The 25,485-nt window shown below is 53.6% G+C and overlaps 1 protein-coding gene across 18 annotated transcripts in view; it reads left to right on the top strand.

The window, feature by feature from the left end:
* Positions 1 to 25,485, top strand: part of PFKFB3 (6-phosphofructo-2-kinase/fructose-2,6-biphosphatase 3) — a 376,565-nt gene that overhangs the window by 86,554 nt on the left and 264,526 nt on the right. For 8 of the 18 annotated variants that reach the window (XR_011646627.1, XM_071210082.1, XM_071210078.1 and 5 more), the window contains exons 3-14: positions 279 to 375; positions 1,082 to 1,148; positions 1,675 to 1,749; positions 2,106 to 2,162; positions 4,942 to 5,066; positions 6,965 to 7,172; positions 7,516 to 7,662; positions 8,259 to 8,363; positions 9,771 to 9,900; positions 10,499 to 10,561; positions 10,658 to 10,722; positions 12,494 to 12,667. Coding sequence is in view for 17 of the 18 variants with exons in the window: in XM_071210082.1 (XP_071066183.1) it covers positions 279 to 375; positions 1,082 to 1,148; positions 1,675 to 1,749; positions 2,106 to 2,162; positions 4,942 to 5,066; positions 6,965 to 7,172; positions 7,516 to 7,662; positions 8,259 to 8,363; positions 9,771 to 9,900; positions 10,499 to 10,561; positions 10,658 to 10,722; positions 12,494 to 12,667 (1,313 nt within the window). In the remaining variant the exon portion in view is untranslated. Of the gene's footprint in view, positions 1 to 278; positions 376 to 1,081; positions 1,149 to 1,674; positions 1,750 to 2,105; positions 2,163 to 4,941; positions 5,067 to 6,964; positions 7,173 to 7,515; positions 7,663 to 8,258; positions 8,364 to 9,770; positions 9,901 to 10,498; positions 10,562 to 10,657; positions 10,723 to 12,493; positions 12,668 to 14,247; positions 14,271 to 17,202; positions 17,257 to 18,727; positions 21,369 to 25,485 lie in introns of those variants that run through there. The other 10 variants (XM_058282444.2, XM_058282441.2, XM_058282447.2 and 7 more) reach the window with 4 other exon arrangements.

Genomic DNA, 25,485 nt, shown 5'->3' with positions numbered 1-25,485 from the left:
AGTCCCAGTCTGCGGTCTGTCCGTGACTTCCTGAGACTGGGATTGGCGATGGGGCGGTGTGGGATAGCGGTGAGCAATGTGCTTGGTCTGCGAAAAGCCGGGCAGCTGCCTTTGAGAGAGGGGATGGTGACCCTGGCCTTGGCCGTTCACTCTGGTTCCCGTGTCTTACGTGCTCCTCTGCCCGTTGGTGTTCTTGGGTCTGTTTGCCGTTTTTTTTTTGAGATGGTTCCCACCTGTGGTTGGTCCTTTAAGGTGGCCCTTTCTCTTCTCATCCGCAGTGTTCAACGTGGGGGAGTATCGCCGGGAGGCGGTGAAACAGTACAGCTCCTACAACTTCTTTCGTCCTGACAACGAGGAGGCCATGAGAGTCCGGAAGTAAGTGGGGAGCCCCCTGAGCGCCTGGGGTTTGGGATTTTGCTTTGGGCTTTGAGCCTTGTTCTGTGAGAGGAAGAGAATGCAGGCTCCCTGGTTCCCGGCTTATCTAGAGAGGGCTGGGGGTCAGCCAGTCAGGCCCCCACCTCTGCCAGTGCCTGCCGGACACCTCGAGGGCAGCTCTGTCACCCCGTCTGAGACTTGCTGCCTGGGTGGATTTCCAGGTGGGCAGATACAGTTCAGCAGCATCTCCCGGGGAATGCTCCACATGCTTACCTGTATTTTTCTGGAAAATCATCTATTTGCATTCAGAAGGGATGTTTGAGCACAAGGCCATCAGCAAACCCTGGGGCAGTGGCTTTGTGTTGGAGTCACCTGGAGAGCAGTAAAAGCCCTGGTGCCCAGCCACGCCCTGCACTGCTCAGCCAGGAGCTGTGGTTTGGATCGTTGGGTCTCTCCAAGCTCCCCAGGGCATATTGGGGTGCAGCCAGGTGGCTTCCCGCAGGGGCAGCTGCATTGGACCCCAGGTCGGGGAGCCTCTGTGCCTGTGGGGCTGATGCCCCAGAGGGGCCTGGGCAGCGTGGCTCAGCACTGAGCAGCTTAGAGAATTTGCAATTACTCTCTTAGCTGGGGCGAGGGCAGGTGTGGCCGGGCCCTCCCGGCCTACATGGCCCCGCCCTGACACACTTCCCTTGCTGGTGTGTTGCAGGCAGTGTGCCTTAGCTGCCCTGAGAGACGTCAAAACGTACCTGATGCAGGAAGGGGGCCAAATCGCGGTAAGTGAGCAGGGTGTAGCCGTGCCCAGCCTTCATCCCGTCTCAGGGTGCCGGTGTCCCCCGGAGAGTGAGACCCGCACGTTGGCCCAAGCAGTGCCAAGAGCCATTGCATGGATACTGCTGAGCTGGCCAAGGAGAAGTGCCTCTGGGGCCCGAGAGGTGAAGGGACCGGAGCTGGGGCAGCCCAGGCAGGCATTTGCTCACTCAGCTCCCAGGGGCAGCCAGGCCAGAAGCTAATAGTCCTTCCACGTGGTCCGTCGTCCCCTCCCCACCTGCATTACCTTGTTCTGCTTTCCGCAGCATTCCCAGCCCTGCCCCTGCTGCCCCTCAGTGCCCAGGGCAGTGGAAGAGGGGAGGCCCTGCCCTCCCCGGTAAGTGCCTTGAGCGGCACAGTCTCTCCTTGAACCACATTTTTTTTTTTTTTTTTTACTTATTCGTGGAAGTGACGAGCCTGACTTGTTGGGGTTTTTTGGTAAATATCGTTAAATTCAAAAACTTCTTCACTGCTCTTCTCTCCCCCTGTCAGGTTTTCGATGCCACCAATACGACTAGAGAGAGGAGACACATGATCCTTCATTTTGCCAAAGAAAATGACTTCAAGGTGAGCCACACTTCCTGTCTGTCTTGTCCCAGGGAGCGCAGGTGCAAAGAGGACACATTGGGACGTGCTGATTACTGTGTCTCGGCACCTCTGCTGCCCTAGTTTGGATGCCTAAAAATAGGCTCTTCCTTACGTTAGGACTTTTAGGGGTTGACACCGCTAGGGAGGCGGAAGCATCCCCGGGGGGGGAAGGGTTCTAGGATGTGGGATTGAGTAGGAGGGTCTCTTATGTCTTGGGGAACTTCGGAATTTCCTCTTGTGTGGATGGTTAAGAACATTCCCGGGCTATCAGAGTTGGCCCTTTCTTTGTGCCACCTTTGTTGATTCCTAACAGTCTCTCTCGTCCTCCCACCCAGGTGTTTTTCATCGAGTCTGTCTGTGACGACCCCACGGTGGTAGCCTCCAACATCATGGTAAGACTGAGCAGAAGCTCCTGTCCCGTGCCTCAGCTCAGGCGTGGGGACATTTGTGATCTGAGAAAAGTGAGAAGTTAGGTCATGCCTGGAAAAGCAGAAGTTAAACCCTCAGAGTGAGCTGGCTCTCCCAAGCTGACCATGGGTTTTGCTGGAGGGGTGGGAAAATGGGAGGGCAGGAGGGCAAAGCTGTATTTAAAAAAGATTTTTTTTTTATTAGAGCAGTTGCAGTTTACAGAAGAACCGTGCAGAAAGTGCAGAGTTCCCATATCCATCCCTCTCCCTGCCCCGCTTTTCCCTGTTCGTAACATTTTGCATTTGTGTAGTTCATTTGTTAAAATTTGATGAGCCAGTATATTAGGATTATATTAACTCTAGTCCATAGTTTGCATTAGGGTTCACCCTTTGTGTTGTATAGCTCTATGGTTTTTTGGTTTGTTTCCTTTTTATTGTGGTGTAACATATACATACACACACACACACATAAAATTTCCTGTTTAAAAATTTTGAAGTATACAGTCAGGGGCATCAGTTAGATTCACATTGTGCTACCATCACCACCATCCATTACCAAAATTCTTCAATCACCCCAGAGACTGTGCCGGTTGAGCATTAACTCCCCATTCCCTACCCCCATCCCAGGTCCTGAAAACCTGTATTCTGGCTTCGGACTATATGAATTCGCTTACCCTAATTATTTCATCAGGGAGATCATAACAATATTTGCCCCTTTACGTCTCAGCATATCTTTAAGGTCCATGTTGCAGTATTTGTCAGAACTTTGTTCCTTTTTACACAAAGCCATATTTTTTAAACTTCAGAGTGTGCTCTGGGATCTGGACTGGCTCTCCAGATCTCTGCCGTCAGTGGGCAGTAAACACAGTCTTTGTTAAGCCAGAAGAGAAGGGGGCCGGAATGGTTGGCTTGTATCTGTAGGTGGCGGTGGCTTGGCAGCCCAGGATGTATATGGTGGTGCTCTTGGGGAGAAAGAGTGGCAGCTCCCCCCTCAGATGGAAAGAGGCAGCACAGTGATCTCTAACTGGTTCTGCATTGGCAAAAGCCTATAGGATTGGCAAGTTGCGGGGAAGGCAGAGTTCCCATGTTTGGGAAGAAATGGGGTGGAGAGTAGAAAAGCTGTCTTCCTTCTGGTACTCTGCATGAACTGCCAGCACGCTCCCTTTGCCCCCGCCTAGCCAAGGGGAGGTTGCTTGTATAAATTGGGGGTAATTGGCAGCTTAATTTGATTAATTACTAAAATTTATCAGTCGAGAGCCATATATTGTAAACAGGGACAGAAGCGTTAACTATGAAGGCTTTGCCACAGGCCACCTTCTCATGAAGCTGACAGTTTTATACCCAGCTTAAAGAGCTCAGAATAAGATGTATGCATAAGGGAGACCAGCCCTTAATACTTACAGCTGGAGCTTTGTGGTATTGCCCTATAGAAAGAAACATTTCTTCCTTTTTTATTAAATAATTTTTAATTGTGGTAACAAAACACAAAATACCCCATTTTTAAGTGTCCAGTTCCAATGGTAATAATTATATTCGCAGTGTTGTGCTACCATCATCGTCCATTACTCAACCCTTTTCATCACCCCATTCAGAAACCCTGTTCCATTCAACATTAATTCCCCATTCACTTTTTTTTTTTAAGGAGGTGCCAGGGGTTGAACCCAGGGCTCGTACATGGAAGCACGTGCTCAACCACTGAACTACACCCACTCCACTCCATCCACATTTTTAAAGGGGATGCTAGGCCTTCCTTATCTTCTCATATTGGACTTTTCCTCCAGGGTAGTGGAAATACTTAAAAGCATTTCTAAGAAATGAGTTCATATTTCAAGAAGGGCTATTCAAGTTGTGTGCAGATGAATTTTCTTGGGCTCAAAGGAAGCAGTTCAAAGCACAAGGAAACAGAAGCAGCAGTAGCCTAGACAAAGGGTTTTGTTGTCTTTCTTTGGTGTGGTTCTCCCAGTTCCTCTTGGTAGTGAAGCAAAATGCAACTGCAACATAATTTTTCCCCACTGAGCGGTCACTTGACCCCCACTAGCTCAGAGCTATTTATCCCTTAGTGCATTCACACATTTACTTACTGGCCCCGACCTCCCTTGACATCCTCTGTTTTCAGAAATGCCTTTCTCTGCTTAAGCCTCACAGCAGTAACTTTGCAGGCTAAGCCGCCCCACTGTGCTCTTGGCATGGGTGGCCGTGCTGGGGAGAGAGGAGTTTGCAGACTTAGATTTTTGAAGTACGACTGTCTTTCTCTCAAAGCTGTGGCAGTCGTTGGAGAGAAGGGGTACACGCTTCGAAAGATTCTGAGATTCCCTAAAATCTAGCACGGTTCTCAGACGTACGTTGAATTACAGGAAACGGCTGGCCCCCGTGTCATTTCTTCTCCACCTCCTTCCCTTGAGAGTAAACACTTGGCAAGGAGGGGCCACGTGGTCCCGACTGAGAAGCAGAGGGCCTGCGTTAACACATCCGCTGCGTAACTAGTTACGGGGACTAGTGACGAGTGTGACCTCAGCGGTCGGGCGAAGAACTGCCTGGCGTCAGCGGCTGCTGCGGTCGGCCTCCCAGCCAGCAGCTCTCCGTCCACCACGGAGTTGTGGGTCACGGCTCGATCCCCCCGCTTTTTGTCTCGGAAACGCTGCCTGGGATGAGCTTTATCCCAAGCCTCTCTGGGCTTGCCCCTTTTAAACACCCCAAATCCTGCCTAATCCAAGCGGAAAGGCCTCCAGCGTGACTCACAAGCTGCTCCTTTGTGGCGTTACAGGAAGTGAAAATCTCCAGCCCGGATTACAAACATCGCAACTCGGCAGAGGCCATGGACGACTTCATGAAGAGGATCCACTGCTACGAGGCCAGCTACCAGCCCCTGGACCCAGATAAACACGACAGGTACTCCTGGAGGCCACCTCGGCCTGCCACAGTGTCCTGCTGTTGCCAGAAAACATTTGCTCCTAGGAGCTTTTATATATGCTTCAAAATTGTCTTTTTTCTCCTTGATTACAAATAGAAATTCAGCGCAGATATTTCACATACTATAGAAAGTATAGAAGAATATAAAGTAAACCTACATTTGAGCCCCAGCCTTGCTTCTGTCCCTCTGGTATCTTTTTCCTTTTTAAAAATTTATTTATTTATTTTTCAAAGATTTACTTTTTATTTCTCTCCTCTTCCCCGCCCCAGTTGTCTGCTCTCTGTGTCCATTCGCTGTGTGTTCTGTGTTTGCTTGAGTTCTTATCAGTGGCACCGGAAATCTGTGTCTCTTTTTTTTTGCGTCATCTTGTGTCAGCTCTCTGTGTGTGTGGCGCCATTCCTGGGCAGGCTGCACTTTCTTTCGCGCTGGGCAGCTCTCATTACGGGGCGCACTCCTTGCGTGTGGGGCTCCCCTATGTAGGGACACCCCCGTGTGGCACAGCACTCCTCGCACGCATCAGCACTGCGCATGGGCCAGCTCCACACTGGTCAAGGAGGCCCGGGGTTTGAACCATGGACCTCCCATGTGGTAGACGGACGCTCTATCTGTTGAGCCAAATCCACTTCCCTAAAATTATTTTTTATCATGCAGAAAATAGAGTTCCCATATGTGCCCCCCCATACATACATGTGCGGTTTTCCTGATTTTTAACACTTTATACTAGTGTGGTGCCTTTGTTACAATTGCTGAAACAATATCATTATAATTATACTATGTCCATACTTTACATCAGGGTTCACTGTTGGTCGTATAGGCCCATGACTTTTTAAGAAAAATCAATGTTACAAATTACTCCATTTACACAAGATAATAACTACAATACCAACAAATCTGCTTTCGTCAGCAGTTTCACTCCCCCCTTATTTTTGCTCATCTTTCAGTCTTTAGGGATTTAGGATAGTGTCCACTCCAACTGTCTCAGGATGAGAAGGCGCTCAACTATTACGGGGCAGCGGAATGGAATTGTTTTGCTTGCAGTTGAAGATACATTTCCTTTCTAAAAAAATTATTTTTTTTAAATTTGTAGGCTTGCAGAAAAAGCATGCAGAAAGTACAGAGTTCTACAATACCATCCCCCCCTCCAACTTTGCCTCTCATTAACATTTTGCATTAGTTTGGTACCCTTGTTAAAATTGATGAACGAATATTATTATATTTATATTATTAACTAAAGCCAATAGTTTACATTAGGGTTGTGTTGTGTTTTTTACATTTTTATTTTTGTTGTCGTAACATAGATACAACATAGAAATTCCCTTTTTAATCACTTTCTAGTATACAGATCAGTGGCATTAGCTACAATCACAGTTGTGCTGTTGTCACCTCCATCTGCTACTAAAACTTTTCCATCACCCCAACAGAAATTCTGTGCCCGGGGAGCATTAACTCCCCGTGCCCCACCCCATCCCCATAACCTGCATGCTCGTTCCTAACTCTGTGAATTTGCACATTCCAGTTCTCCCCTATTAGGGAGGTGACACACCAGCTCCCCTTTTGTGTCTGACTTTATCTCAGCCTGCTTTCTTCAAGGTCTGTCCGTGTTGTGGCATGGACCAGAGTTTGCTTCCTTTCCTGGTTTTTTCTCCTCTGCTTCTCCATTCCCTGGCCTCCCCCCTCCCTCCCGGGAAGCCAGTGAGGCTCGTGCTCACCCGCTTTCCACCAGTGGGCTCACCTTTCCTCTCGGGGAGCTCGCAGTCGGCCTTGAGGAATGAGTCTTCTGCAGGTGGCCTGAGCCCGGGGGTTTCGCACTTGAGGCTGGGCATGCCGGCCGGCAGGGCTGGGTTCTGGGTTCTGACGCCTCCGTGTGTCTTCGCAGGGACCTGTCGCTCATCAAGGTGATCGACGTCGGCCGGAGGTTCTTGGTGAACAGGGTGCAGGACCACATCCAGAGCCGAATTGTGTACTACCTGATGAACATCCACGTGCAGCCCCGCACCATCTACCTGTGCCGGCACGGGGAGAGCGAGTACAATGTCCAGGGGAAGATTGGCGGCGACTCGGGCCTGTCCAGCCGGGGCAAGAAGGTAGGAGGCGGGGGAGAGCAGGGCTGGGGAGTTGAGGGGCGGGGCAGGAAAGCGGGGGCCCCTCCTTCCTGTAGGGAGGCCGTGGGGTCTGCCGCTGTGCCTCAGTATGCCCACTGTGCGCGTGCGTGCCCACTGTGCGTGTGCGTGCCTGTGCTCGAAGGGCAGTCCTTGGACCTTGGAGGGGGGGGCTCCCTGCAGTGCGGGCGGGGGCGGCCCCTCACCTTTCGGACCGCAGGTGCGTGGCAGTTCCGCGTGGACAGTGAACGAACCCCTGCTTCTCTGAGGCAGAGCAGGCGCCTGCCCCCCAGCCTGTGCGACTCCCTCTCCTCCTCTGCCCCCTCAGTTTGCCAATGCCCTGAGCAAATTTGTCGAGGAGCAGAATCTGAAGGACCTCAGGGTGTGGACCAGCCAGCTGAAGCGCACCATCCAGACGGCGGAGGCCCTCAAGCTCCCCTACGAGCAGTGGAAGGCACTCAACGAGATCGACGCCGTGAGTGCGGGGTGGGGGCGGGGTGAGGGAGGGGGGCTGGGGCGCATGGGGGTGTAGCTAGATGAATCACGCCTGGGCTTCGCCATTCTCTGGACCGCCTTTTTTTTTTTAATTTATTTTTTATTTATTCCCCCCCGCCCCAGTTGTCTGCTCTCTGTGTCCATTCACTGTGTGTTCTTCTGTGTCCACTTGTATTCTTGTCAGCGGCACTGGGAATCTGTTTCTTTTTGTTGCGTCATCTTGCTGTGTCAGCTCTCCATGTGTGAGGCGCCATTCCTGGGCAGGCTGCGCTTTCTTTTGCGCTGGGCGGCTCTCCTTATGAGGTGCACTCCTTGCGCATGGGGCTCCCCTACGCGGGGGACACCCCTCCGTGGCACGGCACTCCCTGTGTGCATCAGCACTGCACATGCGCCAGCTCCACACGGGTCAGGAGGCCCGGGGTTTGAACCCTGGACCTCCCAGGTGGTAGGCGGATGCTCTATCCGTTGAGCCACATCTGCTTTCCCTCCCTAGACCGCTTTTGGACCCCCTTCCCTTGCTCTGTTGCATGGCCCTTGCGGGTCAACCCCTGGAGTGACTTCCGATGTCTCCCCCAGGGTGTCTGTGAGGAGATGACCTACGAGGAGATCAGGGAGACGCACCCTGAGGAGTACATCCTACGGGAACAGGACAAGTACTATTACCGCTACCCCACCGGCGAGGTGCGTGCACCTCTCCCTTCCTCTGGAGCCGTTACCAGGCGGGTCCTGTGTCTTGTGGAGAAGGTCGTGGGGGCCTTAGCGTCCATGAGGGGGCTCGGCTTGGGCCAGGAGAGGCGGGGGGGGGGCACGCACAGCTGCGTGGAACCCCCGGGCAAGGAGCAAGCTTCCATCGCACCCATTTTTTGAACTTCTTGCTCTCTTCTGGGTGCTTGTTCCTGACACACGGGCCTTTGAATTGAGACTTCCTAAACCAGTGCTCCTAAACGGCTCCAAGAGAGGCACAGTTGCATTTTCCCTGAAGCAGAAGTGGTAGCTGCTGTGTCTCTAGCGACACGTGATGGCCAGGGGGAGAGTCGAGGTTGCGGGTGCTCGTCGCTGGGCACAGGCTCGCGCTTGGCTGCGGGCGAGCTGTGGCCCTGGCAGCCGTGCAGCCCAGCTCAGGCCCTGGCGCCGGGCGGTCTGAGTCAGTGCTAAAGGAGGCCTGTCCCCAGCATGGGGTGTGCCTGGTTGAGTGAGCAGCGGCCATGGGGTGGACCGAGTGTCTGGATTGTGGTTTGTGCCCCGGGGGTCCAGCTGCAGGCTGTGGCCAGCCCCTCCAGCCTGGCGCCCTCTTCTCCAATTGTCACTCTCCGTTCCCCATGGGCTGGGTCACCATCCTCTTGGCTCACACACGTTCTCACGCTCTGGGACCCTGGTTAGGGAAAGAAGGAAAGTGGGGCAGTAGAAACGAGTGCAACTAAGAGCCTTGGTGGTCTCTCTTTAAAGTCACACGCTTATGTCCCTCCCCCCTTTTTAAAAATGGAGATAAAATTCACATAACCTGAAATTTGCCATTTTTAGGTCTACAATTCAGTGGTTTTTAGTGTAACCATCACCACTAATTCCAGAATATTTCCATTCTCCCCAAAAGAGACCCTAACCCCGTACTCCGCCATTCTTAGAAACCACTAATCTACTTGCCTCTACGGATTTGCCCATTAGGGACATTTCATACAGATAGAATCATGCGGTATTTGTCCTTCCGTATCAGGCTTTTTTACCAACTTGGTGTTTTCAAGGCCAGTCCATGTTATTGAATTCTTAGGGATGAGTAACAGATTCCACCGCAAGCCTCACCCCTGCTCCCCGCCCCTGCCCCACATGGAGCACTAGGAGAAGGGGGTGCAGAGAGAGCGAGGCCGGATTACTGGGGCCCCTGGGGACTGCCCCACCAAGTCCTTACCAGCGCGCAGGCATTTGCCTTCCCTAGGAAGCCGGCCGGGCTGGGTCTCTTCGCCCCCAGCACCCGTTAGGGAGGTGGCCCTGAAGCGGTGCAGATGCTCAGTGCCAGGCAAGGCGTGGCAGAGGCAGCGGGCCACCCCCCATGCAGCCCTGCCCTGACGGCCGGTCTGTCCCTCTGTCTTGCAGTCCTACCAGGACTTGGTCCAGCGCCTGGAGCCAGTGATCATGGAGCTGGAGAGGCAGGAGAATGTGCTGGTGATTTGCCACCAGGCCGTCCTGCGGTGTCTCCTGGCCTACTTCCTGGATAAGAGCGCAGGTACAGCTGGCCGTCCTCGGCTGCTCCTCCCTGGGGAGATGGGGAGCTGGGCCGGCCGCACCCTCCCGAGGGGCCGGGGGACGCATCTCGCCAGGACGGGGTTTCCCTGGCTGTTGCTGAACGCGGGAGGGTCGGCGCGGCTCCCGCGGGGTCTGCTCTGCCCCGGGCCCTACTTGCCAGCCCAGTGGAAACTCTCTAGACACGCTCTGCTGGGCGGTGGGCTTTATGGCTTTGTAAAGCAGCTTCCTGAAAGCCCCCAGTCTCCACACATCGGTGGGCTTTTGGGAACTGTGCAGGGAGAACAGCTCTTCAGCCCCGGTCAGGGAACAGTGCTTTAGTCTGCCCGGGGTTTAGTTAGCTTTTATTTTTTTGGACTCCCGCTCGCACTGTGTGGGGGTGGTGTTTTGGTTCTGCCTTGTTTTCTTCCTGTTTGTAGGGCTGGCAGGAGGCGGTCAGCCTGCGTGCGGGGGCTCCCCCGCCTGGGTGTGGCCTCTGGGGCGCGGGCCTGTCGGGGGCTCTGCCGGGGCCTTGAGGAGGTGGGCCCAGCAGTCGCTCGGCCTCAGGCCTCGTCCCTAACTGTGGGGCTTGTGTCTTCCAGAGGAGATGCCCTACCTCAAGTGCCCTCTTCACACAGTCCTGAAACTGACGCCCGTTGCCTACGGTAAGTGACATGGCCCCTGCCGACGCGCGGGCTGGGACCGCGGCCCCCGCTGGCCCTGCCCGCCCGAGGCTGAGCCTCTGCCCGCCCTCTGCTTAGGCTGCCACGTCGAGTCCATCTATTTGAACGTGGAGTCGGTGAACACACATCGGGAGCGGTCTGAGGTGAGTGTGTCCCTGGAGCCCCCCAGCAGCCCCCTTCCTGCCTTCCGTCACCTGGAGTCGGGGGCCAGGGTCCTGGGGGAGCTGCTTGGAAGCACCGACAGGTGCCTCTCAGCGGCCCTCGCTGTGGGGGTGTGTTTGGAACGAGCCTGGGTGCCTCTCCCCTGCACTGCGTGGCGCCTGGGTATTGCTTCCCTGCCTCCCTGGTGGCTTCTTGGGATCTTTTTTCTGTCTTTTTTTCCCCCAGTGCGCTCTCCCTGTTTTTACCTGACCTGAAAAGTTCGTATGAAAGAGGAAGACGCGTTTTCCTTTGAAAATAACCATAGCACAATGATCGCTGCCTCTTCCTTTCAGGCAGCGAAAGCCCTGCCTTCAGGTTTCAGAGCTCCTGGTTCAGACAGGATTAGCTAGCAGCTCCGTCAGCTGTGCACCCAGGTCCAGGATGGCAGGAGCGTGGCGGTGCAGGAAAAGTGAGTGGGGCTGGAGAGACGCAGATTCCATCTGGAAATTGGAGACGTGAGGGATAGGGAATGGATAGCTTTTTGCGATGTTTTTTTTTTTTTCCTTCTAAGAGACCCCAGTGCCTGATGGCATCTAATTCCCACCTCAGTGTAATTTGGTGGTGCGTCAGGTTAGACCTCTTACCAGAGCATGTGCCCGGGTTCTGCCCAGGTGTGCATTGTCAAAGTGCCTCGGTGCGGACTTTGCGGCAGCTGTGGACATGTAATGCTTTGCTGGCAGTTTCCGTCTGGCCCTTCCTTGGCATTCTGTCCACGTTGTTCCCCCAGACAGGTGACTTCCCTCTTCCAAAGGAGCTTGGCCACAGGCTTTGGCATCGGGGGGACGGGAGGTGGTTCAGTTTACTTTCCCGGCCATGGCGAGCCTCTGCCGGCTGGTTGACGCACTGCCCCCCGTGCCCAGCCGTGCCCCTGTCCCTTGTGCTCAGTGTGGTGGACCAGGTGCTGCGTTGACTCAGCTGTGGGAGGCACAGCCCTGCCAGGGAGGCTGTGGCTGGTGCTGGCTCCTGCCTGGCTCCAGCAGCTTCTGCACATGGACGTCCCGGAAGGAAGGCCCATGTCAGCCCACGGTCGCCCGTCACCTTGAGGCCAGCGTTTGGCCCTGGCTGTCAGATCCTGCTGCCTTCCTCTTTTCTGCATCTTTAGTCTCCTGGCCGTTTTTGAAGCTTCTACTTCCGGTCCTGAACCGGGGTGTCGTTGATGAGGAGCATGAATTGTTCTGCTCTGCAGAAGGGCGAGGTCCTGGGCCCTGGGCCACAGCTGGTCATGGGGAGGTCGGCCTTTCCCGCCCTGGCCCTCGAGGGCTCCTGGAGAGCCTGGCCTCCTGTACTTCACTCCGTCTCTCCTCTGCTGACTCTTCTCCTTTGCCTTTCTCCCGGGCAGGAGCAAGATTCTTTTCTCTGCTTGCGCTCTGCCGTAACTGAGCAACTTTTGTCTGTGTTGAACCAAACTGGAGGCTGGGTACTGGTGTTCCTCCCTGACCCGCTGTATCTTCCGTGCTTTGCGAACTTCGCGTTGGCCCCCGTGGGTGTCTTTAGGAGAGACCTGGGGAAGGAGCGTGTTGGGGGGTGGGTAGTCGCCTCTGTTCTTGACAGCAGGGAGTCTCAGGGCCACCCCAGCTCCTTGGCCCTGGGGCCTTTGTCAATCTCATCTCCCTCAAATCCAGAAACAGGGATTTTTTTCTTTTTTTTTGGCTTAGGTACCTCCCCCCCTCCTTATAACTGTCGCCTTCTCTCTTTTGTCTTTGTCTCGCTTAGGATGCAAAGAAGGGACCTAACCCGCTCATGAGACGCAATAGTGTCACCCCACTAGCCAGCCCTGAGCCCACCAAAAAGCCTCGCATCAACAGCTTTGAGGAGCATGCAGCCTCTACTTCCGCTGCCCTGCCCGGCTGCCTGCCCCAGGAGGTGCCCACGCAGCTGCCCGGACAAGTCAGTCGACTCCCGCTTCCATTCTGTGCGCCTGGGGGGGAGAGAGACAGGCACCCTGCTGGGTGCAGTGATAGCCTGAGACCCGGGAGGGTGGGGGGGGATGTGTGTGCAGCTGTGCGTGTCTGCGTATGTGCCCACGTGCGGGCGAGTGCTGCACGTCCACTTGTGCGCGTGGGGGACGGGAGGGTGGAACTCGATGGTACCACCTGGCACTTGCAACCCGGGGCCGTCCTTCCCTGCTGACGGCAGTGGTGGCTGCGTCCTCTGCCGCCTCTTAGAGAAGACGTTCTTCCCTGTTCAGAACCAGACAGGGCAGAGAGCGAAGTGTGTGCGTCCTGACGCATCGGGGACTGGCTTTCTCTAAAGCAGAGCCCGCGGCAGACGCGCCCTGGCGCAGTCTCCCCGCCCCCGGCCCTGGCCTGTGGGTGCCCGGGGGGCTGCCTTCCTGTCCCCTGGCCACGTCCGGGTGTTTTTATTTCCCTTCCTATATTGCCTTCGTTCCTCATCCCAGAAAAGCCACAGTCAGAGGGGCCCTTGGAGCTTGTCTTCTCCCTGGAGAAGAGCTTTATTTCATTAGCGGTGGAGATTAACTTTAGGTTGGAAGGTCTTGGCTGTTGGGTGTTAAGATTTGTTTGCAGCAAATTAATTTTTCTCAGAGGCAGCCCGAGAACCTCGGGGGAATATGTGGGGTGTTGAAATCCCTGGCTCCACCTTTTGGTACCTCCCAGGGTTCCCCCACCTCCACCCACCAAGCTTGGTTTCTTACAGATAAATTCTAGGCTACATGGTGAATTGGATTTATGAACTGGACGCTGAGGCTGCTGCCCTCACAGCCTGCGGGCTCTGCCTGCATCTCCCCAAAGCTGACTCGGACGCAGTGGTGTGGGGGAGTGGGGTGTGCGGCAGCGCCGGGCGACCTCGGCTTTCTCATCTGTGCAGTGGGGAGAATGGCACCTGCCGTCAGAGGCGGGTCAAGCCGAGCAGCCAACTCGTGCCTGATGGGCATTAGGTGGCAAGCAGTGACCGGGAGTGGAGACCAGTGCCCAGGGTAGCCCGGCCCCCTGCACTGGCTGAGGGGTTTTAATGGTCAGCTCATGCCCCCTCCTGGGTCTCCGCCTCCTTACCTTTCAAAATGAGGGGGTATCGGGCCAGGAGACCCTGAAACGTCCTGAGACCAGAGGCCGTCCCTTGGGAGCCCTTGTGAAATGGCATCTTGGTGACATTCTGTTCTGGTGTGAAGTGCGGGGTTGTGTTTGGCAGTTTTAGGGGCCATTGTCCTAGGTATTCGGGGTGGACCAGCCCTTGCGGAGGGACGAGGGGAGGTCAGAGCTGCACTTGGCCTCAGCAGGAGGGGTAGGCCCGCGGGGCAGGTGCTCTCCTCTCCCGCCTCCCCTCCCATCCGCTCCAGAGCTGCCCGGTCAGGGCCGGGCATGGATGTCCCAGGGAAGCCGGGAAGCCTCGGGCCGGGAGGGGGAGGCTGGGCACGCCGTGGTCCTGCCAGTTTATGTCCTGGGTTCTGAGAACTTGGCCCCAGCCCTGTCTTCTACTGACTTCTCTCTTCACCCTTTCCCCTCTTGCAGCCTTTGCTAGGGAAAGCCTGTTTGTAAGTATTTTTCTCTGAATCATTTCGCTCCTTGTTCCTCTTTGTTTCTGCCTGCCAATTTGAGCTTCTGCCTATTAAAATGTGGAGGATAATGACAGTTTAGGTGAAGGCTGCCGTCCTCCATGGGGGAAAGAGGGGATAGGGATGGGAGGAGGGAAAAGAGAACAGTGGGAGTTTCAGAAAGGGCTGTTTGTCAGTGTGTTCCGTTGCTGCCCCTGCTACAGCTTGCTCGTTTGTCCTCAGCCCCCGTCCCCCGGGGCTCTTGGTTGCTGTGTGTGACTGCAGTGGGCTGTGGCTTCACAGGAGTCCAGTATTTACCTCCTGTAGTCAGATTCTGGTTGCAAGCTACGTCTGTGCCTACCACCATAGTTTTTTTTTAAGCTCCCTTGCTCTCCCCTAGTAGACCTTTTTTGCTTTGAGAGACAATTTGTGGGGAGGTTAATTTAAACAAATATACTAAATCTACCAAAAAGTACTCCCAGCATAGTGGGGCTGGGCCCTGCAGCCTCTCACTCCAGCTTCTGTCCGTGAACCCCAGGGGGCTCCCAGGAGCCCTCGCATCCAGCACGTTCCCTTTGGAAGGTGCTCTCCTGAAAGAGGTTGTCCTGGATGGGAACCTGCTCAGTCTTGAATGGCCACTCTGAGGGCTGGTGGCAGCTTTCATACGTGATTCCCCTGATTTCCCTCTTCCGCAGCCGGAGCTCTCTGGCAGAATCTTACCGGTTGAGCCTCAGCTGCAGCAGCCACCGGGCAATTCCGTGTTTCCATCACCCTGGTGATTTCCTGACCACAGAAGGAACTAAGCTAAGGCCTTCAGTGTTAATAAGAGCCACCCTAAAATTCTACCTGCCCCATTTCCCCCTTTTTTGCTCATTAGGTTACCTTGACTAACGTATGCAGAAACTGAAAATGTTCGAGGAATTTGGCCTTTTTTTTTTTTAATGTTACATTAAAATATGAGGTCCCCATATACCCCCCACCCCCCACCCCACTCCTCCTCCCATAACAACCTCCTCCTCCATCATCATGAGACATTCATTGCACTTGGTGAATACATCTCTGAGCACCGCTGCACCTCATGGTCAGTGGTCCACACCATAGCCCACACTCTCCCACAGTCTACCCAGTGGAGGAATTTAGCCTTAATAAGCTTAGGAGAGAGGTTCATTTGGGAAAAATGGGCTGCTTGGATTGTGGTAAAACCACATGGAGTAAATGTTTTTTGTTTTGATCTTTTTATTTTTTTTCTCTATTTTTAAAAATATTACATTTAAGAAATAAAAGAGGTCCCCACATACCCCCCTCTCCTCCCACATCAACAACCGTCGCCACCTTCGTGGGACATCCACTGCACTTGGTGAACACACTGCAGAGCCCTGCTGCACCACGTGGGCAATTGTCCACACCGTAGTCTACACTCTCCCCCAGTCCACCCAGTGGGCCATGGCAGGACGTGCAATGTCCAGCATCTGTCCCTGCAGTACCACCCAGGACAGCTCCAAGTCCTGAAAATGCCCCCACATCACATCTCTTCTTCCCTCTCCCTTCCCTCAGCAGCTACCGTGGCCACTTTTTCCACATCAATGTACAATTTCTTCCCTTACTAGTCACAATAGTTCCATAGTAGAATATCAGTGAGTTCACGCTAAAGTAAATGTATTTTTGTGGTGCCTACCTGTTGAGAGTGCGCTTGCACTTACCTGGTGTCTTTGATCCTTAAAATAACCCTGGGGGTGGGAGGCAGGGTAGATACCCTCCCATTTACTAGACGAGCAGTGAGGTTCCGTGAGCAGCCCACGTCACCCGGCTAGGACGCGGCAGTCTCTCTACCCATCTCCAGGAATAGCTGAGATGCTGTTGACCTGCCTCCAGTGGGGGCCGCCTGGGGTTTGCAGCCTGCAGGCATCTCCCAGGAGCTCCAAGCGCCGCAGTCCCTGTAGCCTCAGGCTTCCACCTGCTTCCAGGGACCAAGCTTTTTTGACTTAACGGTGGCCTGTCTCTATGAACTTCACTTTTCAGAGAAAGAGAGTCTCATGCCCATTATCTGTCCTCTCCCCTTGGAGCCAGGATTTGCACATGGAATGCTTTACGCTCAAGGGCTCACCTGGGACGGAAGCCCGCCTCTGGGTTGGGAGCCTTTAAGGCATAGACTGACCTGGCACCCCGTGGTGTACCTCTTGTTGGGAGGGTGCCATTTGGGGTCTGTCCCCCTCTGCCCACCTCCAGCTCCACAAACTCGCACTCCAGGGTCTGGGCCTGCTCTGGAGGCCCAGCCCAGCCCTGGGGCCTGCTGTTGACAGGCCTCTTCACCGTCGGGATCCTAGACGCACCTGATTCTAGGAGCCGACCTGGGCGGCGGGCCCAGCATTGAATCTTAAAACTGCGTGGAGTGGGGCTGGAGCCCCTCTCCCCTGCGTCTTTGGAGCTCTGGACGAGGGAGCACAGTGGCAGGGCCTCGCTTTGCTTTGCTCAGCTGTCAGTCGGAGGTCGTGAGTTGTGGTGTGAAAAACGTAGATGGGGTCTGCGCAGGCCCCCGGCGCCCTGGTGCCCCGAGAGGCTGTGCGGCTCGGGGGCCACCTCCAGGTTTTCTGGGGTCGTGTGGATGCCCTCCCAGTGCTTCAGTACCAGCTTCAAGGGGTTTTCTTCTCATGTGGGCAACGTGTGTGCTCAGATTGGGAGTGGGGAGCCCCTGGGGTTAGGGGTGGTGCCCTGACTCCTCGAGTCCCGCCCCCTGACCCCAGCCACCTGGGAACAGCCCCCGGGTGCAGCCCTCACGGTCCCCTCCCTGGGGCTGCGCCGGCTGCGCTGGGGTCCAGAGACCATCTGCGTCCTCACGGGGTGCCCTTCCTTCTAGAATTTCATATGCACACTGGAAAGAAAACACCGCTAAAGCTGATTTTTTTTTTTTCCTTTTCCCCACTCTGCGGGAAAGACGAACTGTCTGTCACATATTCTCAAAGTTCTCTCCTTACTAACCCAGGGACAGGTAAATGGCGTGGCGCATGCTCCGTGTGTCCTCTCCCGCCTCTGTCTCTGCCCGCGCCGCCGGCGCAGACCGGCCGTTGTGATGATGTCACTCCATGCGTCTCAGTGCTAGAGGGTTCCTTCACGAGCAGCGCCATCGTCTCGGGCTCTCTCCTCCTCCTCCCTTCCGCTGTGTCTCTCATCCCTCCGTGTGTCCTGAGCGGGGGGGGGGGGGGGGGGGGGGGGGGGGGGGGGGGGGTACCGCGAGGTGAGCGGCGTGACAGGACCCTCGCGGTTCTCCATCGTGACCATTCGTGGGTGCCGGAAGCCGCATGTCCCCGCTTGTGCCGCCCGAGGGCAGGTGGAGCCAGCGGCGGGAGCGGGAGCAGCAGCAGCAGCCTCTAACGCGCTAATAGTCCCTGGCGCGGAATGAGACTCCGCAAGGCTTGAGGACGCAATGGCAAGGCTTGAGGACGCAGGGCGCTCTCCAGGAGCCACAGGGTTTCCTGGTGGCCTCGAGGGTCAGTTTGAGTCCGTGGGACGTTGCTGACCCAGCGCCTCTCTTATTCCGGAGGCTTCTCTAGCCTTGGCCCTCACTTCCTCTTATGGGTGGGAGTGGGCTGTGGTGATCAGGAAATACCTGCTGCCCTGGGTTGTGCTGTCTTCTCCCACCACCCCCAGTTAGGGGGGTCTTGGTGGAGACCGGCAGCATTCTCAGAGAACACTGAAAACCTGCATTTTTCTTTCCTTGACAGGTAGACAAGGGGGGGTAGTGTGGCAGCAAGCGTCTGTCCCCAGGTGGTTGCACTTTCCCCTTTCGGGGAATTTCTCTGTGAGAACCGTGTCCATTTGAACTAGAACAGGAGCCGCCGGGACCCCACCTTGACCCGCCTTGACTGGGTCTCGCTGCCCTGTCCAGCCACCCCTGTCAGCACCTGAGCTCTAGTTGGCCTGGCTTGTGTTCCTAGCGTTGGGGTCCCCGTGCCGGGGCTGTGTGCCTCCGCTCTTAGCGGGTGCTGCAGAAGAACACCTAGGCTCGTTTAGAGGCCCTGCCGCTCCCCACCCGGGCTCCTGCCTGTGCGTGGCTGGGCCCAGAGAGGGCCCAGTGGGGTGGTGGAGAGCAGCCAGGGGTTTCTCTTGGGCACTGGTCCCCAGCTCCTGCCAGCTCCCCAGAACAGCACGAGAGCTGCAGGTTTGGGGGCAGTGTGGTTTTCCTCCCCGTCAGCTGGCAGGCCTCTCTGCTAAGACGGTCCCTGCCTCGTGCCGCCTCCCCTCTCCCGACTCTGGTGGGTTCCCTTCCACCGGGTTGCAAGGACCTGCCCGGGGCTCTCTGCAGCCTGTTTGGTAGGTGACGCTTTCCCAGGGCTGCTGCACTCTTTGTTGGCGAGGGGAAGAAGCCTCAACTGCATGGCTTTCGAGTCTCTTGCTCTAGAACCTCCGTTGGCGGTTAATAACCATTCCCTTTCCCCACCCCTCTTGTCTCCTCGAAACAGAACCTGAGAGGCCCCCAGAACAGTATCCACTCCTCCAGGAAACACTGAAGCAGAGGAGCCCGGTTCCGCCCCATCCCCACCTCCGAAGCTTAGCTCGTGCTCCTCCACGCCCCCGAGGCCACGCCATCCCGCTGACTTCTTCCGTGTGGGGTGGGGGCCTGCCAATCAGAGAGCCCGTGTCGGCCCCATGACCCCTGCTCACTCCAGCTTCCCAGAGGAGGGCGAGTGGGTGGAGGAGGTCAGACACGACTCCAGGAGGGCACGCTGGCCCCCCCTGCTCCCTCTGTGTTTCATTTTGTTGGACTTTCTTGGCTCTGGACTTTCACAGCTCGGGGAGAGAATGCTGGCAGCAGAATCCGCAGGTTAAAGGAGGGCCGGGGTCCCGGCTGCTGGGGTCAGAGGGATGTTAAAGTCGTTTATGTGGCTCTTGGGTGCACCATGGCTTGGGATGGCACCTGACGGAGGATGGACTTGGATGTGTGGTGGTCTGGGGCTGTGGGAGCTGGACTGGGACGTGGAACGAGAAATGCCTTCTCCGGAGGAATCCCTGGACCTAGATGTCGAGGTGGCTGAGCTGTAACACAGTGACGCTCCCGCATACCCACGCACCCTCCCAGGACGGGGTTTCACCACTGAAGACGTCAGCACGACAACAGGAACTGCTTGGCTGAAGTAGGACGAGCGGCCTCCCTCTCATGGGGAGCCCCCGGTTCCCTCTGCATCTCCTTCTGGTTTTTGGGGGGCCCCTGAGTGATTCACCCTTGGGGGGCTGCTTGCTTTTGCACTTTTGTAGAAGTGTGACGAGAAATTGCGCCTTCTCCTAAGGATCTATGGTGTCTGGTCCTCTGCAGTTGGGGGCTTTGAGTCTCTGAAACAATGTGTGGAGTGGGGTGTGCCCATGAGATGGGTAAGCTCCGGGGGACCCCCGGGCAGTGGGCCAGGGATGGAGTCTTTGCCCGGTCACAGGACTGACTCTGGGAGGTGGCGCGCAGGAGAATGAGGGTCCGGCTTCCTTTTCTTGGGACTTTGAGACAGTGGCCCCAGCAAGGCCGCGGTAGATGCCACTTCCTTCAAGAGGTGCCGTGAGCTCCCTCCTGGACCCAGCTCAATTCCTCCAGTTTCCTCGAGCCTCTGCCGTCTGCCTCACCCTGCCCTGGTACCTTGGAGGATTCAGAAGAATGAAACGTGGTTCTCGACCTAGCCTTCATGGCATCTGTGATGTTTTCCAGGGGAAGGGATAGGAGCAGAATGATGGGACTCGTGGTTCAAAGTAACTCTAGTTTCTGCCTCTTAGTTTCTTCTGGTTGCCTCCACGTTTTGGGGTTAAGAGGGGTGTCCTGAGGCCCGGAAGAAACAACTCGGAAACTGCACAGTAGAGTTTGCCACATGGCCCTTTAAGGGCCTCCAAAAGCTGATGCCAAAGGTCGCTGTCCTTTCTGCCTTTGCCTTGACATCCCTTACACCCTCCCCGCAGCTCAAGGAGTAGATGCCTGAGGCTGGGGTAGGAAGCGGAAGGAAGGCTCAGTCCCGGCCGGGATCCCATGGGAAGCGGGGGCATGCTTCAGGTGCGGGCAGTCGACACCGCGGTCTTCACCCCAAACCATCCCAGTGCCCCCGCCCACCTCCGTTAGTAGGCCGCCTGCCTGGGAGGGGGTGGTCTCCACACATCCTGCCCCGCTTCAGACTCTCTCCCCTTTGCCGGTGCCGGCCTCTTGAGTGTGGCCAGACCCCGCTGGCCTGCGTGAGTGCGAGTCTAGGCCAGTCGTGGTGGGACCCAGGGGGCGTCCCCCGTTTCGCTCTTGAGGACGGTTTGCCTCCATCCTGCTTTCAGGGAAGGATGGCCTCCCTCCACTTCTGCTTGTCAGAGCAGATTCGGAATACAGACTTCCAAATCTTACACAAGCGGGGGCGCTCCGAAGGGGTGTTTCCCCGTCACACCTGACTGCTTCAAGTAAAACATCTCAGACAGCAAGGCTTTGCCTGGCATAGAACTTGCACTTGAGGAGGGCCCAGCCTAGGTGGGGAGAGGCGGTAGCTGTGGATGGGAGCGTGAGCTCGCGGAGGAAGGAGGGCGCTGCTGCCCATGTGAGCCGGCCACCTGGCCTCGCAGGAGGCCTTTGAGGAAAGGTGCGTGAGCTGCTGTCGCCACGCTTCTGTTGTGACGGGAGTCTCGCGCCCCGCCCCTCCAAAAAAACCCCACCTGGGACCAACGTTTTTAACTTTGCGTTATTTGGTGAGATTCCCTCCTCTTCGTACTGTCCTGAGAGTATATAATCACAGGCAAAGCTCTTCATTTTGGGGGGAGAAGAAAAACTGTTTGAACCACACCAATGATGTTTTCATTTGTAATACTTGAAATTTATTTTTGTATTATTTTGATAGCAGATGTGCTATTTATTTATTTAATATGTATAAGGGGAGCCTGGAAATAGAAAGCTGTACAGATGGGGTTTAGTTGTTAATTGATTTGGGGGGGGGAACCTTTTGTGTGTGACTTATGACTTCTCCGTGTTCTGTATATTTGTCTGAATTACCTGGGATGAAGCTATGCTAGCTTTCAAACAGGGAATGCCTTTCAAAAATTTGTATATTTTGCAGTTGCCAGATCAATAAAATCCCTGGTCGAAATACTCTGATGACACATACCTCTGATGCCTTTCTTTTGGGGGAGGAAGATAAGCCTTTAGTTGACACTTGTGGTCAGTGTACTGGGTTTCTACCACTGAGTTTTAAAAAAAATTTTTTATTTTTTTATTACATTGAGAAAATATGAGGTCCCCATATATCCCCCACCCCCCTCACCCCACACCTCCCCCTCATAGCAACAATCTCCTCCATCATCATGAGACATTCACTGCATTTGGTGAATACATCTCTGAGCACCGCTGCACCTCATGGTCAGTGGTCCACACCATAGCCCACACTCTCCCATGTTCCATCCAGTGAGCCATGGGAGGACATACAATGTCTGCTAATTGTCCCTGCAGCACCACCCAGGACAACTCCAACCCCCGAATATGCCCCCATATCACCTCTCTTCCTCCCACTCCCTACCCCAGCAGCCACCATGGCCACATTTTCTTCGATTAGTAATCACAATAGTTCATGAATAGAATATCAGTAAGTCCACTCTAATCTATATTCTATTTCTCCATCCTGTGGACCTTGGATTGGTTGTGTCCACTCCACATCTATATTAAGAGGGGGCTCAGATTCCACCTGGATGCTGGATGCAATCCTGCTTTCAGTTGTAGCCACACTTTCTTCAACTCCATGTTGGCTGAGTGGGGTAAGTCCAATAAACCAGAGTGTTCTTGATTGCCACTTCATTATCTTCCTCTAAACAGGAGCTTCAGATTCGGAGGGTCTAGAACTTGGGTTTGGAAATAATCAGCCAGGCCACGTTTTAGTTCCCCTCTCCCATACCCTTTCCCCTAGATCTTTCAAAAGCAGTAGTTCCCGGGCAAGCGCAGAATCACAGGAAGGCATTAGAATTAGTCAGGGTTCTCTAGGGAAACAGAATCAACAAGAGATATCCGTCAATAGCATGCGATTCTGTAAGAGTCACGCAGCCGTAGGGATGCACAAGTCCAGGTTCCACAGGCTGGCTGCAACCGAGGGCTGCAAGGAGAGTCCAGTGACGGTTCTTGACGAATTCTGCAAGATGTTGGCTGTCTAAAGACAAGCTGGGAAATTTTCTTCAGCTAAATACCTGGGCTCACCATTTTTAAATTCTGCCTTCCATAAAACACCAGGAGTTAATCTTGCTAAAAGTTCTCTGTCCTTTAAGGCATGGATCGCTTTCCTCCAGATTCCACTAACATTTTCATCATTTACTTCTAAGGCATCGTAAAAAGTCTCTGTAGCATCCATGTTGTTATCAACAGTCTCTAAAAATCAATCTAGGCCTTTTCTATTAAGCACCTCACAATTCCTTCGAAAAATACCCCTTACCCATTTAGAAAACTTCCAGCATTTTGATAATGGCAAAAGCACTTCCCCACTCCTTGGTACCAAACTCTGTATTAGTCAAAGGGGTGCTGATGCAAAATACCAGAAATGGGTTGGTTTTTATTAAGGGTATTTATTTGGAGTAAGAGCTTACAGATACCAGGCCATAAAGCATAAGTTACTTCTCTCACCAAAGTCTATTTTCACATGTTGGAGCAAGATGGCTGCCAACATCTGTGAGGGTTCAAGCTTCCTCGGTTCCTCCCTTCCAGGGTTTTGCTTCTCTCTGGTTTCAGGGTTTCTCTCTTCCTAGGGGTTGCTTCTTCCTGGTCTCAGGTTTCCTCTCTTCCCAGGGCTGGCTTCTCTTTCCTCTGTGGGCTTGCTTCCCAGGGCTCCAGCTTAAGGCTTCGGCATCAAACTCCAACAGCATAGCACATTGTTCCTTTCCTTCCTCTCCTCCTCCCTTCTTCTAGCCACTCTTAAGGTATCACAAGAAAAGTAACTCAGTAGACCTTTTTCTGTGACTTCTTTGCCATTTGTTCGTTGCCAGAACTTGAGCAAATTATTTCACTGCCAAGCTCGAGTATCTTTATCTCCACAGATGAGGAAGCTGCAGGGTTAAAGACTGAATGAGAACACATACAAGATTATCAGGAGGCACTTAAATTTTCTTTTAGGCAACAGTATTTGTGATTTGCAGTATGTTTATGAGTCTGATTTTTAAATTTTTATCTCCAGAAATAGCCCTTACTCCCAAATTAGTCTTCATCCCTTCCACTCTCCCCATGCTAGCTGTGAAGAGATCTGGAGTCAGTAATTTGGTATTCCTACTTAGAAATGACCTCCAAGGTTATTAGCTGAAAGTAACGTGGGTGGGACAGGGCCTTTACTACAGTAGCCTTGTCCAGGGACTGGAGTGTGGCCCTTCACTGCCAGCCTGGCTGGACGCACAGAACCACAGGCCAGGCTTCACCCCTCAAGTTCAGAGCACGTGCTTGAGTGTTCGTTCTGTGTTGGACATTGGGGACAGAACAGTGGCCTTGACAAACACAGGCCTTGGCCCAAAGTCAGGTCCAGTCTTTCAAGTTATCTCCCAAGGAAGTGAAAAGACTTCTCTTAAAAGAGGAAGTACACATACTTTCAAAGTCCTGTTGCTTCCTGGACTATGGGAATTCTGCAAAGGTGCCATGACTTTTAAGTGATTCCTCTGTGTGATCTTGGGCAAGCTCTACAATCAATGGATGAATATTGAAGAACGAATAACCAGGTGGATGAGTTGGGGAAGAAGGAGGATCCGATAGCTGGGGGAAGGTGAATGCCAGAAGGGATTTGTTTTCGTTCCCTAGGCTGCTTAAGCAAATACCGTGAAATGGGTCACATTAAGCAATGGGAATTTATTTGCTCACAGTTTTGAGGCCAGGAAATGTCCAACTCAAGGTGTCATCAAGGTGATGTTTTTCTCTGCAAAGACAGTGGTATTTCTGGGGCTGACCGTCTGCCATCCTTGGTTCCCCTGTCACATGGCAAGACACATGGCAGTGTCTCCTGGTTTAGTCCTTCGGGGTTCTGCTTCCGCTTCTTGCTTCTGTGGCTTTTTCTCTCTCTGAATTTCATTCTCTTATGAAAGACTCCAGTAATAGGATTAAGACCCATCCCAATTGAGGTGGGACACACCTTAACTAAGGTAGTCTCATTGAAAGGTTCTATATACAATGGGTTCACACCATATAGGAATGGATTAAATTCAAGAACATTTTTTTCTGGGTGTTCTCACCAACACAAGAATTCATACAAATGTTGAGGTCCTAGGAATGAGCCAGGCACGGTGTGGCTCTTCATACCGTGATGACTATGCCACATCCAAACAGCCACAGGTTAAGCCTGGAGCCCCACCCTGGTGGCCAGTTGTGTCAGAGACTTCAGGGAAAACCTAAGCTGTCCATCAGAGGGTGGGACCCTTGCCCAGATTCTGGAAATTCCCAGGTACTATCCAGAATTCATCTTGACAGTGGTTCTTCCCATGAGGAATTTTACCAGCACTTGGCACTATCACTTTTCCCTTCCCCTGTAGGGCCCTCTGGTAGCTTTCCAGGCCAGGGGCTAGGTCCAGGTTGATGGCTTACCGCTGGCTTTGGTCTCACTTTCTACTTTTTGTCACAGGCTCAGTTGCAAGTAGTCGCCCTTAGAACTATTTAATAAACAGTACTCAGAGAATTGGTTAAATATGTTGTGGGGAAATCTAATGAGATCATAGCATCACACTGTACACGTCGATCTAAGTGTTTTTTAAAAATCGAACTATTAAAAAGAAGAAACCATTGGCCAATATCTAATTCTTGAATGGGGAAAGACTAATCTTAAAAATAGTAATAATTTTTTTAAAAAACTACAGAGGAAATAATTGAGACCCCGTAATTCATATGTTTTAAGTTCAAAGTCACCAAAAACCATTGCAAGCAAAAGGGAAACAACGTGCTAGGAAAATATTTGCAAAATTTTCTTAAAATATAAATTGATAGAAAAACACATCCAGACCAGTAAGAAAAACATTAAGCCTCTCTAGTTGACTGGACAAAGGCCTTCATCCAATCCTTACTGAAAATCTTCGTGATCTTTTTAAGTTGGAGCCACTGCAGATTCGTGGAGTGAAATAACTCACACAATATCTGTGGTGTGGAATTGGGTCTTAGCTGGTTCTTAGCTCACTCAAGAACCTAAACTGGTTCTTGAGTGAGGAAACTAAATAGTGAGCTAAATGTAAGATCTTAAACGGCAAATGTAATCATATGCATTGGGAAGAACTTGGG

Source organism: Dasypus novemcinctus, chromosome 20 (assembly GCF_030445035.2).
Source record: "Dasypus novemcinctus isolate mDasNov1 chromosome 20, mDasNov1.1.hap2, whole genome shotgun sequence".
Lineage (NCBI taxonomy): Eukaryota > Metazoa > Chordata > Mammalia > Cingulata > Dasypodidae > Dasypus > Dasypus novemcinctus.
The sequence above is the reverse complement of the archived record's forward strand: the minus strand, read 5'-3'. Positions and strand labels throughout refer to the sequence as shown.